At 40.6% G+C, this 15,280-nt stretch overlaps 1 protein-coding gene across 1 annotated transcript; it reads right to left on the bottom strand.

Annotated features, from left to right (window-relative positions):
• Nucleotides 1–2,095: 2,095 nt before the first annotated feature.
• sts (steroid sulfatase (microsomal), isozyme S) lies at nucleotides 2,096–13,880 on the bottom strand. Its single transcript, XM_053417449.1, has 10 exons — nucleotides 13,756–13,880; nucleotides 11,865–12,046; nucleotides 10,257–10,378; nucleotides 9,614–9,736; nucleotides 8,470–8,881; nucleotides 8,129–8,265; nucleotides 6,728–6,847; nucleotides 4,234–4,393; nucleotides 3,679–3,800; nucleotides 2,096–2,673 (listed from the first exon to the last, which is right to left on the bottom strand). The coding sequence occupies exons 2-10, from the start codon at nucleotides 12,026–12,028 to the stop codon at nucleotides 2,327–2,329; spliced, it is 1,707 nt and encodes a 568-aa protein (XP_053273424.1). The 5' UTR covers nucleotides 12,029–12,046; nucleotides 13,756–13,880; the 3' UTR covers nucleotides 2,096–2,326.
• Nucleotides 13,881–15,280: the final 1,400 nt, after the last annotated feature.

The raw sequence follows: 15,280 nt of genomic DNA, 5'->3' as shown, positions 1-15,280 counted from the left end.
AAAGGCTCCCTGTGGATCTTTTACCTCTAATGATAATAATACGTTTTATTTTGAAGGGAGATGCTCAACTACACTTAACAACTTCAAAAACACACAACTGATCCCCCTGGTAAACCCACTATGGTTGCCATGAAAGGGTATTTTTAGTTTTAATTTGTTTAAATTACTTCCCAAGTTCTGTCATGTCCGTCTATGTATTGTTTTCTTTATTGATTTTTCTCTCTTTTTTTAATCCTTGCAGACTTGAAATAAGTAAAATTAGGATTTGAAACAAGCATCCATCCATCTACATTATTATCTAAGCCTTTACCACTTGTCCTTTGAGGGTCATGGAGGAGAGCTGGAGCCGATCCCAGCTTGGACTCAAGGATTAAATGATTTGATTTCCAGAGGTCAAAGGTCAAGGATACTTTGACCTCCCAAAGCACACCTTTTCCATAGTGAACGCGATTTCTACGGAACGCCTTGAGGGGATCCTTTCACATTTGGCACAAGCATTCTCTTGGACTTGGATTTGATTTTGGCAAAGGTCACGGTGGACCTTATGAAGTATGTTTATTTAATCTTGGGATATATTAAGATCAAAGTTACTTGGACTCATGGATGACCTGATTAGATTTTTGTGTCATCTCACCAAAAACAAGTTATGCCTTATATTACCTAAACCTACACCTCAAATGAATTCTTTCAGATTTGGCATTCTCTTTATTTGGAGTTACTGAATAACTGATACGATTTTGGTGGCGTCTGAAATCCTATGTCTCTAGCCCACCTTGGACGGAAGCTGCACTGGTTTGCGGAGGCATAGAACTGCAGTCATCATCATAATGTGAATAGCTCACAGGTCGTAATAAAATCCGACTGGTTGATGTGAGTAAGCTGAACATCCTATCCGCTGAGGAGGGGACATAAAATTAAATAAACAATGGGGACATGAGAGAAAGTCTTCCTGGTTGAAATCCATCCAGATTACATTTGGAGTGTCACACAAAGCTCAGAGAATGTGCACACAATCTGCAATTTGAAAATAATCTCCTGTGTTATTGTTTTTTTGCTTCAGAGCCTCGGGAGATTCAGGTTTATTTTTGCAGTGCGGGATTTTGTGCATCAGCTTGTTGATCAGCTCTACCTGCCGGAGGAATCTCCCAGCAGCACCGGGGCTCAGCGGGGACGTCTACTGTAGAAATATGGCTACGCAGTCGCAGCAGCACAACATACACGTGTGTGACTTGCGTACACATCTTCACACGGTCTCCCTGCAGTGACTCACACTTGGCAAATGTTCTCCTCCGTGAGCTGACGTGCTCGGGCTTTTCCGTGGATTTGAACACACTTATCAGGGCGGCAGCATATTGCAGGTGCACTCGGCTCCTTTCAGTCAGCAGCTGAATAATTACACTAACAAACGTTCTCTTTTGGCGTTTCGCCTGCTTCCAGACAGCGGGCCTCTTTAGTGCTTCATTACCGAGAGTGAGTTTTCCAACAAGAAGAACTGAAAATGTAATGTTTAAAAAATAAAAAGCCGAGCCCCGGGTGGAAACTTTAATTTAAGGGAAGCCTTAATTGAGACTCATTAAGAGAACCAACAGGAAGGCTTACATAATACCAGTGGGGAAACAGTGGGTACATCGCTCTATGTGTGTCTGTGTTCTTCTTGATTTACATACTAAAGCTATTTCATGGGTTTTTTTTAGGGGGGTTGTTAATTATGTAGTTATATGATGCTTCACATCATCAGATGCTCGGTGTCAAATAAGGGCTGGGCATCATTTGAAATATTCTGAGTGAGACAGAATGAGACAGGTTTTAGCTCTCAAATATCTTAGGTGTAAACATGCAATAATACAAGAGCTTTTGCAAAACAGGTAAAACATCAGCCTGGATTTGTTTCAATGAGGGATTTTTTTTACTCAGACCTTATCATTTCTCAGGACATCGATGCCTAGGACGTCTAGTTTTCACCTCCTTCCCACCAGATAACATCAAGAGCATAAAAAAGACTCTGTCAATCTCTGGCGGTCTCTGTAACCCTGTCTCTGTATCGACCCCTTTACAAAGGTTTGAAGCTTCTTATAATAAAATATAAAAGGACGGGTCTGTTGTGCCACCTTTATTTTCAGATTTCCACTACAACATATACAAATAAAATTGAATTGAAAAGCCCAACTTATCTAAAGATCAAACCTGCTACTGAATAACATGTCAAATGAATCTTATTTTGATTTGTATCTAGGATATTTTCCATGGATAAGAGGTCGCAAATGTGACTGCAATGACCTTCTGTTGGAGGTACAGCGAAGTCCTATTGGTCCTGCTGCTCATGCTGCTAATGCTGGCACTGACATAACTGTCCAAGTGTGGAGCAGCATGGCTGCAGCCAGGGCTTCCACACCAAATTCCATACAGATAATTGGCTCTCGGCGGGCTTCACCGATCTCCGGTGCCTCTCCACGGCCTCCGCCATCACAGACACGATGGACTCGAAGGCTGGCTCGGTGTCGGGCGTGAGCGGCGTGGTCTCCGACGGGTCCTTCCAGAGGTCAAAGAGGAGCGGAGGGTTGTGATAGGTCATGTACTGTGGCGTGCAAAAGCAGACCTGTGTGTGGACACACGTCGTCGCGTTCTCTGAGTCGAAGTTTTGTGTGAAGTAAAAGGCTTTCCACACCGAGCTACCTGCAGAAAGTCGAAATGGAACAACTCCATGTGACTTATTGCCTTGAGGCAGCCTGTGTGTTTTCATACAGTCTGTCACGTAGATCAGGGGTTTCTAAACTTTTCAGCCCCCGACCCCCAAAATAACTGTGCCACAGAATTGCAACCCCCCCCCCCCCCCCCCCCCCCATTATCCCCAGAGGTTGTTTGAAGCATACAAAAGATATTGATTTCAAGTTTACTTTTAACGCCTATCATCCTTGTGCAAAGTATATGGCTGATTGCAGACTATTGATGATTATTGAGCTTTCCAACACAGTAAAAAGTAGTAGGGTATATACATAAATATAGATTAATACTGCATGATATTTGTGTTTGTATATTACTGATATTAATAACATTTGTAAGAATAATACGAGTAATAGAAGTAATGATAATATAATAAAACTGTTTGCTTGCTCTATTTTTATTTGATTGATTTAATTTAGCACATTAGTGTCCTCTTGCACATTTATAAATACTTGCATGCCAATTTTTATTCGAACTGTATTGTACTTTATATATTATTAATAAAATGTATATATATACACATCTTAAAATAGTTATACTATATAATATAGTGCTATACTAATATACAATGGTATACACATCACATGAAATGTTTATTTTGATAGCACACCTGCCATACTATCACAGCACATCTTTGGTTATGACCATTTTAATATATAATACTTAAAACACAAATGCAGTTTACATCCTCATTCAATCATCTTTTACCACTGCACTTTGTACACAATGTACATTTATCTACATACAATATTTCTTTTAAAAGGTGTATATTATGTACATATTATCTGTTTTTTTATTTAATTTTCTTATTTTTATTCTATTGCCTTTTTTACATTCTTGTCTCCCTCATTCTGAGTATCTGTGGGTCGATCTGTTATCTCCTCATAGTTTTTTTAATTTGATTTGATGATCTGGATATCTCCTGGAGCATCTAACAGGGTCATTGTTTGGACTTACTGTTTCGGGGGTGCCATCTGACTGCATTCAAGTAGGCGCTGCAGTAATGGAACAGGAACTCGTGGTTGGACCTTTCAACCCTCTTCTGGAGCAAATCCATGAGGTCATGGCCATCGATCTCCCTGCAGAGCGGAGGACACAAACACACTCAGCTGCTCAGCATGTGAATGGGTGTTGTCAGGATACCAAATATGCACGGTATCCATTTTATTGATCCTTTGTTGTTGACTTTTTTGATTTGCTGAGAGAATGGGCTGTGACTAGATGATTAGACACAGATTGTACCATTCTTTAAGGCAGAGTATTGACATTCTCTCCTGGAATTGATACATCACGTATGATTATTATTATTATTGTGAGTCCCAGTGGCTGTTGAAACCCTCAGATCAAAGCCTCCGAGTTATCCTTAATACCCCCTCATTAGTAAACATGTTTGCTCTGCTCCGAGCCTGCATCTCAGTCACTGTGGGCCCAATGACTCACTCACTTCTAAATGTGACCCAGATTTCAGGCTGCGCTTGTTTTGACAGACGTGTGGAGGGAGTTCTGTCTCACCTGTCCTCTGGGACTGAAGCTCCAGTCAGGTGGACCACTGTAGGAAACAGGTCCATGTTGCTGGTGGGCTCGTCTATCTGTACGCCAGCGGGGATTTTGCCTGGCCAGCTAAGAATCCCGGGGACCCGGATCCCCCCCTCCCAATTTGTGGCTTTCCCTGCTGCTCAGGAGAAGGAAAAAGGACACAGATCCATGAAAGCACTTCTCATCAAGCTACCATCACGTAGCATGTCTGGTCTCAAATACAGCGCTGGGTTGGTAACTAAAGCAACAACTTGCTCCTTAAGAGTGGCCACTAGCAGAGATAAAAGAGCAGTGCCGGCATTAGCTGCATAACAAAAGCTTTCGCTGCAGAATGAATCCGGTCTTCTGGGTCCAAACAGAAAGATGACATAAAATCTGAGTCCACACTGTGAGCCTCTGTCAGGGAAGCTTGTCTTAAATCATAGACAATAGTCTGCTGCTGACTCTCTAAGGACAGACCGCTCGTCTGATGTGAATAAAACAAATGTTCTTATTTTGATTATATTTGGTTTGCACTGTCTAAATGTCCAGTCTCATCACTAGGGTTGCAAAGGGGCGGACAATTTTCGGTAAATTTCCGGAAACTTTCCAGAAACTTTCCATGGGAATATTAAGCTCGGGGATTTGGGGAATTCAAAAAAAAAAATAATACGCAAATTAAACGCTGAGCAATGAGATAATCATTCAAAACTCTATTTTAAAGATGTATTGAATGCAGCACACACTGCACGTTGAATTTCAACCCTCCACTGTGCATTTCTCCATCACATGCACAGATAATTCCCAGCATCCTTCACACTACAGGAGGGCTATTGAGGCCTGCTGTAGTGTGCAGGACTAGTCAGGTAAATTTCGATGATATTACTGGGGGAAATATATTAGCATGCTGACTGAGGATTGTTCATCTGTTCATCTAGCCTCTTTCTATTCATTTATCCATCAATTGTAAAATATTTTAAAGACGATTCCAATTGTTTGGCCAACTATTTATATCTCTGGCATTGCATTAGTGTTTTTTAAAGCTTTTTTCTCATCTTATTCTACAGAACAATGCCACATGTACTATCTCATGTGTGGAGACATTTCACCCTAGCCAATGTAGAAGGAAAGGCTGTGTACATTTGCCAATACTGTGCAAAGACCTATGTTAAGAATGACACAAAGATGCAGAAGCATATAGTCAAGTGCCCAAAGGTTCCTCAGGGCTCAAATCAGCCTATGACAAAACAAAATGTTCATATTTGTGTCTGTATATGACAAGGTAAACACAGTTAGTATAAATTACCCACACAATTTCCAGTTTATTCCCGTTAATTCCCGTTAATTCCCGTATATTCCCATGGAAAGTTTCCAACTTTGAAAATTCCCGGAATTTTGCAACCCTACTCATCCCACACAAAGTTTTGTGACATTTGGATTTTTCAGAGGCGTTTCATTTGCTGGGAAATTTCTTTGAGGGATCTACGCAATCATAGAGAATATCATTAAGCAATGAGAAAGGGATTGTGCTCAATACAATACACAGTTACAGTTAAATATAATGATGATACTCATGGATGGAGGGATGTATGGAGGCAACATGGTGACCATGAATCCCCTTGTGGACCAGGAACATGCAATTTACACAGCGCCCAGAAACCACAGTGACATTTTTTACAATTTATCCTGAGGGGAATTGCCGTTCAACTGTTGCAGCAACACCGGCATCCCTTTAATCTGTCAATAACAATTCAGATTACTGGTAATCTGAATTGTAAAGACGTGTTGTTGTAGCTAACACAGGAAAGGTGGATAAAGGGATATGGGATGAATACAACGTTTCTTCCAAGGAATATATAAGTGTTATGGTGTAATTGTTCAAAGATGGTGGAGATTGTCTTTCATTGCTACACTGTACTCCAATGCTTGTATTTGCTTTATGTTATACATTAATGTAAATATACAATTTGAATTAGGTTAATGTTGATTTTCAATTGTACTATGGTGCATAGAGGCTGATGGAGAAATATGCATTGAGTTATCTTCTGATATTGGAGCCTTGTATTTGTTTGGAAAGCATGGAAGTCATTTTATAGTTACATGTGTGTGTGATATGAGTACACCTTCCAATAACTGTATGTTTGTCCTCACAATATAGGTGGTCCATCACCTCTGGCACTCATGCATTGTGAATACTGGGCTCTGTGTTCTCACTCCTACTCTCACACATTCATCTCCTGCCGCCTCCACAGTCCTCATCCTGGTTTATCTTTCAGCTGGACATGAATTCTTAACGTGTTTAATGGGTGTTCATGTTCATTAAATGTGTATCTCTGACTCAGGGAGGTGTTGTGAGCTCAGGGACATTGCATCTCAAGGTTGCATCAAATTGTTCCTGAGCAAAGCCTCACTGGCAATATAAAGAATTCATAATTTTCATAAATGGTAAAAACCTGGCAGGAGTCTGAGAAGACACACTTCTCTCGTGTACCTTTATATATTCCATTGGATCCATGTTGGGCTTCCTCCAGATGAGCCCCCTGGTCTGAAGTCAGGTAAACCAGCGTGTTTTCTCTCAGTTTGAGTCTCTCCAGAGCGTTCACCATCTGACCTGAGAACAGACGTTAAACCTCGGGTAAATGGTCAGTGTTATTGTTTCATACATAATCCTAATGCCTTGTAAGGATTCATGCCGCTGGGTGCAAATTGAAAGCTCCTCGCCAAAGACAAGAGGCAGGGAGAAAAGGAAGTAGCATTCAGCAAGCGAAATACTAAGCCATTATTGCCCCCCCCTCATTTGTGCCGACACAATACTCCTCAAGCTAAAATAATTGTGGTAATTACACGTTCATTAACAAAGCAGTCCCCTGCATTCAGTCCATTGTGGGGCGATATTGTATGGAGGCCGTCCTTGAGACTGAGCCGCAATTAGAGCGGAGAGAAATGGCCTATTTCAACCAAACGTTATATTAACGAAGGACTGTCTGATGCACTAGAACTGAGCCTAAATCTGATAACAGTGGGAAAATATGTACAGGATTTTTCCAATTCCCCACACTCGAGGATTTAGCTGCTGTAGTCATACTTGGTGGAATACAACGAGTGGTAAATATTTAAACGGTTGCTGCTCCACTGCAAAGTGAGGATTAAAAATGCAGTCTGTTTGTCTTTTGCCACAATACCACTGGGTTGGGGTCGCACTTCCTGGAACTGGGAGGAGGTTTTCACGTAGTGGCCACACACAATGTTGAAGCATATTAGTCCTTTTCCAGTAACATGACGGTAGTTTTACAGGGAGAGGTTCTTAGCCTCACTTCCATCCCCCAATTTTCTGTCAGGCCATATACAGTTAGGTCCATAAATATTTGGACATTGACACAATTGTCACCATTTTGGCTCTGTACACCACCACAATGGATTTTGAATGTAACAATCAAGATGTGCTTTAAGTGAAGACTTTAATCTGAGAGTGTTTACATCCAAATCAGGTGAACGGTGTAGGAATTACAACACATTTCATATGTTGAGCATGCATTTCCCTTGCTGAAGACAAAACTGAAGGGAAAATGCCCCAAAGAACAAGCAGGAACTGAAGACAGTTGCAGTAGAGGCCTGGCAGAGCATCACCACGGACGAAACCCGGGCAAGTATTAAAAGTGACTATTACATTTATGATTGTTAGTTTGTCCAATAACTTTTGGTCCCTTAAAAAGGGGGGGGGAGCCACATATAAAGCTGGAAGTCTGCACTTAAAGCACATCTTGATTGTTTCATTCAAAATCCATTGTGGTGGTGTACAGAGCCAAAATGACAAAAATTTTGTCAATGTCCAAATATTTATGGACCTAACTGTTTATATTCATGGCAAATAGCGTAGTGTGTGCTGACCCACCTACACTCCAGTCCACCTCATGGACGGCGTCTCCATAGATGCCGTGTTGGCTTGTTCCTCTGAACGCTGGCGAAGCGAACATGGACGTGTGCACTTGGATGAAAGACAAAAACAGCAGGAAAGGCTTCGCTGAGTTGCTGCAAAAAAAACAGAAAATTACATATGAATGTTCACAGGAGTGCAATAACTGAGACTAAGATTAAATTCATTGCAGCGTTGACCTATTGTGGAAAGAAAATGTCTGCTTTATGTCTTTTCTATGAAATGTCAAATGTGATATTATCACCAGCATAAATGTCGGACTTCTTTGATTCGTGTGGTTCAGGAAAGCTGAACTCTACCTCTCAATGAAGTCCACGGCCTCTCTGGTCATTGCCTGTGTCAGGTTCTCAGCTGTGAATTGCTGCTCCACAATTCTATGGTCCCTCATGAGAACACAGTTCATGTACGGGACCATCATCATGAATCCTCCCAACAGAGCCGTGAACACGAGGGACAGAGACAGCAGGCTCCAGATCAGCCACCTGGGGATGGTGAGGATGCTGCAGTAGTGGAGTACGGCTGCGGTGACCAACACGATGGCCAGTGTCTTGTATGGTAAATATCTAAAGAAGTTGATCACGGCGCCGTGTCCTGGCTGGCACTCCCGCAGGTTGGTCAGCGGGATACCGAAGAAGTAGTTGAAGCCATGGACGCTGGGGTGGTGGCAGTGATCGTCTCTCTGTTCACAGTTGAGTCCGAGGTGCCATTTTCCTGAGACCAAGACAAAAAAGAAAAAAAATGGAGTGATGAAGTAGTTCAATATGATAATCAGTAATTGCTTTTCTATTACATGTCATTTAGCTGACGCTTTTGTTTTTTCATTTTTAGTACACTCAGCATTTATGAGGGGCCATTTTAGGGGTTCAGTATCTTGCCAAGGACACTTCGGCATGCAAATGGGGAAGAGTGGGGTTTGAACCGGCAACCTTCATGTTGGAGAACGCCCACTCTACCCCCTCGGCCACACCACTTAAAGAATACACTAATTTGACAACACATGAAAAACCAGTTACCATTGTTAATGGTGTAGCTGATGTGGAGTAAAGACTGTTGCCCCTGGGCCACACTGGATGTGTCAGCAGTATGTGTGCATGATATTCCTACCCCATTTTCAATGTTAATCTCAGAATCAGAATTCTTTTTATTGCCATGTATATTTGCACATTCAGGAAATTATAAGGAAAAAACTGTCACAATATTTCCTGTTCCTGTTTCAAAGTAAATGCACTCTTGCATTTCTGTTGATCCATTCAATTGTTTTAACGAGGTTTTTTATCGTGAACAATTTGAAAGCACCGAGAGATGGCACGGCTTCAAACTGTAAATTCTGGCATCTAGCTGAGTACAAATGCTCCTTTTTATTCAGGGAAATAGAGAAGTCATACCAGGAACCTCACATTGCGGCTCATGGCAAATGTGAAAGAATAGACGGCTGCAGTGTACCTATTAGAGCCGTCTCGTAGCCTTGTTGTTTTGCAATCTTAGCAAAGGTCATCTCGTGGCTGGGTAGACCTCCGGATGCTGCATTAAATATAAAGACCCCAGGTCTTGCAAAACCAGCTACACCTGTTGAATACAAACAAAATAAATGAACATATTTTAATCCACAAAACACAACATCTAAGCAGGGGCATCCCATTAGGGCAAGCAAGTCAAACAGTGCCTGAGATCCATTGAATGATGCGTAAGGGGAAAGGGTGTGGGTTGTGGTTTTTGGGAGCTAGCTTGTCTGCCGTCGGCTGAATCTATTGTTTCTGAAAAATGTCGTCAAGTAGGGGTGGGGGGGTGGGGCACTCATTTCTTTGAAACCATTGGATGAAACGTCCAAAGTCCCCACACGCCACTGCAATTCGAGGCTGCCACAATCTCTCTCTCCAACTTGTAGGCAGGTTGACTTCATGACAATCCCGTGTTAAATAATTCAGCCATGGAATAAATGGCTTTCCTGCAGGAGGTGGTGTAAACATCTGTTTTATGTGACAGTGTTTAAACAGTCGTGTTTCCCATGGTCCTGGCCTGCGGGGGAGCATTAAGCACCGTGTCAGTCTGTAAAGATTTCCCCCCGCGTTAGCGTCCTTGAACTGGCCTGATCGTATCGGGTATCGTCCGGTGAGGAATGCCGCCCTGCTGGGCGTGCACAGGCTGGCTGCGGCGATGTGCTGAGTGAGCTTCACGCCTTCCCGTGCCAACTGGTCAATATTGGGGGTCCTGGAAAAAACACATACCATCACCAGTCGCATGCAGGTCCAACAATAAGAGATGAACGCAGGACTTCTTGAAAGGCTTTTCAATGGATGGCCCAAAATTTGAGGAAAAATGTCTAATAAAAAAAACTTGTGTCCACGCGAAAAAGGAAGAAAGAAATATAGCTTTTTCAAATTCTTCCCCCGAGGAATAATAAAGATACATGTTTTAATACTTCCATGGTGGTGACCTGCTTATCCTGGGTTTTCCCACGAATCTCCCCCAATGTCTTCTGGGTCTGGCTAATAATGGATGGATAGAAATATTCCCCATTAAATAGAGGATGTCAACAAAAGCGTTTGAATCCCACCGACAGTCATCGAAAAGTGAGGGGGCAGAATTCTCTGATACACACAATTGAAGTGAACATTATTGGGTGAGCTGACTCTTCAGAGCCATTTTACTGAAACTATTTCAATCAAAGTTCGTTGAGAAAATAACTTAGATCCGCCGTTATCATTATTATATGTTCTACCTCAAAATTATAAAAGCAAAACCTTTTTTCAACTCCAATTCACCTCTTTGCTTTCAATTTATGACAACGTGTATGGCCAAAAATGTGAGTATTTTCTTGTATTAAAGTAGTCCTGTACAGTATGAAGCCGTGCATCTTCCTCTCCTGCAAATATTTCACAATAAACACCCCTTTTTTTAAAACAAAAGAATGCATTTGGTCAACAGAAACGCTGGGGTGCTTTTATTTTGAAGAGCATATACAGAAAGTGTGGAAACCAGTTATGTTTGTGACATAAACCTTACATCTCAGGTGAAAGATAATCTCCTCTGTTTATTCTGCTGTGAACCGTAATGTTTAACTGTCCTTGTCAATATGTATTTCCAACACCTCCCAAACCAGTTTCGAAGTAAAAGCACTCCAGTGTTTTATATTCAAGTGAATAAGAATATATGTAGAGGACAGGGTAGCAGCAGATGAAAAAAAACGGTCGCGTATGAATAAATATATATGCAGAAGCTAAATATATAAACACATAATGAACAGTGAAGGTGAATACTGAAGAGTATATTTACACAGGACCGGTCAGCAGCATATGAATAACTAGTTTCAAATTTGAATATATATTTATAAATGTGTGTTTAAACTTATCACATGATGTCGCCTCCACAAGGTGCTTTAGTTGACGCACATTGAATGTGTCTCACACTTGTTGCGTTTTCTATTACTACTCAATAAAAAAAATAGGGCACCGTGCAAAGCACAGTTAAACGTCTAGTTTGTAGGGACAAACTAGAGTGCATATGAGCATATAGAGTGTTTCCAGAATACCATATGCATATGCTCTGTGCATAGGGTATACTGGTAGCAAGACGCAACTGGCCCATCTGGGAACAGGGAAAGACTGAGATGCAACAGTGGAGGGTCATTTAAGTGAGGGCTGATGGTGCAGGTCTCTGGGAAAGAGTTCAAGTGAAACCAGTTAAATCTTTTTACCTCAGTGTTGTATTGCCATAGCAGCCCAGGTCTCCAATTCCCATGTCGTCCACCATTATCAGGACAAAGTTGGGCTTGGTGCTTTCCAGGGGAGACACACAGCTCATCTCCAAGAAGAGCAGCAGCAGCAGCAGCAGAGAGGCTGGCAGGCATGTGGACTTCATGTCATCGGAGCACAAACACTGAAAGGAAACCACACCAAATGTTGATTCTGTTGTAATATACTGTTATACACAATAAACACCCACTGCTTCAATTATGGCAGCCAATATCACGTCATGATTCTTTGTTTCTTCCGACTACCAGCAACACCACAGTGGTATTCCATGATATTTCAAAATACAAGCTGTTCAATTCATGCATATTTCATTTACGCAACAATTTGTTTTTATATTAAAGTGGATTGTTAGTTGAGTGTTTATGTGTGAATTACTTGTTTGATTTGGTATTTTGACATGCAGCTCATAGGCCTCTAACACGAAAGTGCAAATGTTATGGAGAGTGGCACTTAACACTGTGAAAAAATAAATTCCCCATGCAGGCTTATAAATAAACTGCTTATTAAGGCGGGTAAATGTTATAGTAGGAAGTTAACCAATGGACGGTTGTTGTTCCTGCTGTATGAAAAACTCTTGGTCAAAAAACAACACTGGACAGGAGAGGTCAGATTTCTCTTTAATAATTAGATCCAATAGCAATTCTGTTATTAAGTAATTTTCGCTATTTAGTCAATTGGAAATGATATGTGGGAACAAATGTTGCTTAGACATTAATGCATTAAAACAGTCTTCAGTATGAGATATATTATTGAGTCTCTGGTGGAGGTAACAGAGAGGATGACGCTGAGGGAACTGCTCGGTAGTCTGGACAATCCCTCTCACCCCATGCATGGATTTTCTTCCTGTGGCCATCAAACCGTTCAACTCATCCCCCTTCTGCAGGGAGGACAGTCAGATACTTCTCTTAGAGGTTCTCAGCCCGAAAGAAAATCGGAGATGCAGCTTTTGTGGATTACGCTCCAAAGTTGTGGAACAGGCTGCTGCTAGATATCAGAGAGGCTGGTTCAGTGATGTGTTCAGCTACGCCCGGCATCTATTGAGAGGGATCCTTCCCATGTGGCTCTCTCTGAGGTTTCTATTTGTTTTCTCTTACATTTGTTGAGGGATACCTTAAGGGTAGAGGATATCATTCTTAAATTTGTGCTTATGCATCTTTGCAAATCTAATTTTACTTCATTTTCTTATATTTATCTTAACATCTGCTCTCTTATTGTGAATTACATTTTAACATGTTTTTATTACACTTTGAGCTGCACGTCTTGCATGAAACATCCATACAAATAAAACATATTAAAGTATATTATTAATACCAATAATATTACTCTGTTTTTTCATGTGCATAATACCTACAAATGCTTGCATCATATTACCTCCAATATTTCATATTACTCACTCTTATATTCAGTAAGCATAATACACACTTTCGTACACTGTATCTTTTTATTTATAATTCTCAGTATACTTTCATTTTTATTTGAACTTTTTCGACTTAATACTTCGGAAAAGTATACCAAATAACAGCTATACTCTGCATCATTTTTTTTGTACTTATATATTAAAAGTAATATTCAATTTAGTAAATTATCAGAATACCAGGAGTTGTCCCCCCCCCCCCCTGCACGGACCAGACTAAACATGTCTCAGCGGGATTTAAAGCGTAAACTCCCGTTGGACTTTGCCTCGTGACCTGCAAATAAACTGACAGTGCAGAACAAGTGTCCCATTCGATGTGACAGTTTCTGACGGAAGAGAAGTAAAACCACGGTTCTGACTTCCGTGTTGTTCCCGGAAGCATGCAAACCATTAAAAAAGCGCACAGTACGTATACTCACGTCACCCCGGTGGTCAATGCTGGAGCGGACAGTGTTGTGGATGAATGCATCCCCCAAGTTCAGAAACACACACGCACGTCAAGTTCACTCCAGGAACCTTAATGTATGAGCGTTTCTTCTTTTCTTTTTTTAAACAAACTTTATTAACAACATGTGACAATACGAGAACAAGACGAATTCCCAGTGTTGGAGCAGCATTAATAAAGATACAAAAATAAATAAATTAAAGCATTACAATTCAAGCGTATGCATATTAAATGGGAATAAACACTCAACCTTTATTGTGATACCTTATTTATAATGTAACTGGGTATAGAAAATATACAAAGAATTCCAAGACACCAAGAGAAAGACACATAAAGACAAGAGCAAATATAAAAGCCGGTTTACATTTAATTCAAGGCAAATTAATAAAATAAAATAAAATTAATCAACTAAAAATGGAGGTGAAATTAGTTTAGAGTAAAATCGTTTCCCTAACATTGCAGATACAACTTATTCGAGCTTCAGATTGTTCTGTATTTTATTCCATGTTGCAGTTGCAAGAGGAAAAAAACTGGAGCTCAGTAAAAACACGCGACCCCCGTGCTCACTCTAATTACCAATAAATTGTTGGTTGCACTGGTGTTGGAAGCAAGCAGGCCATTACCACATCTGAACCAGATCCCAGTTGTAATGAGCCTGGTCACAACAGAGGTTGCACGGCCCAAAAACGAAAAACTGGACCAAGAGAACCGTAGCTTTCAGTCAAGATGGGAAACAGATTCTTTTTTTTTTTTTTTTACAGAATTCGAAGGCAAACCTATGTTTTTAGTGTAACTGGAAAGACACACCGACAACAAAGCCAATTTACCAGTGCCACAACTACACAGGAGTCTGCTCTTCCAGCTGCTTGTGTTGTTTCTCATTTCTTCAGATGGAGAAATGGTGAAGCGATTTGCAGTGGAGATGGCTTCAGCTTTTTGAGACGATAACAGCCTATATCTTTGTTCAGAATTAAATTCGCTTTCATTTCAACTTCATCAACCTTTACAATATTTCGGGTTATAATATTAGCCTAATAAAATAATTCCATTGAGACACTTTTATCCAAAGGGGATTATAATTCAAATTAAATTTGCAGAAAAATCTCACACCGACTTTTGGAAAGGTATGTTTGTTATTTACTTCTTTTATCAATATACAATACAATTCAAATAGATTTTTATTGTGTATTTAGAGACTCAGACACTGGAGAGAAGCCGGACTAAGCTGCAAAGCTAGTCACTTTATGTAAAGTTTATGTTTGTTCACATGTGTGTGGTGGATCAATAAAGTATGTTAAGAAGCACCACTGCCACAAACATGATTTACATTCGTTATAGTTATAGTAATAAAGTTGTTGACAGTGAGGGTGAAGGACTGAAGGTGTTGCACCTTGTTAAGCTCTATAGCACAAAATGAGATTTATGAAAATGGGCTGCAAAGATAAAATGTGATTGATTGATTGATACAAATAAATAAAGTGTATAGCTCTATCTATCGG

This window comes from Pleuronectes platessa, chromosome 24 (assembly GCF_947347685.1).
Source record: "Pleuronectes platessa chromosome 24, fPlePla1.1, whole genome shotgun sequence".
NCBI classification, from domain to species: domain Eukaryota; kingdom Metazoa; phylum Chordata; class Actinopteri; order Pleuronectiformes; family Pleuronectidae; genus Pleuronectes; species Pleuronectes platessa.
This window is presented reverse-complemented; position numbering and strand designations above follow the sequence as displayed.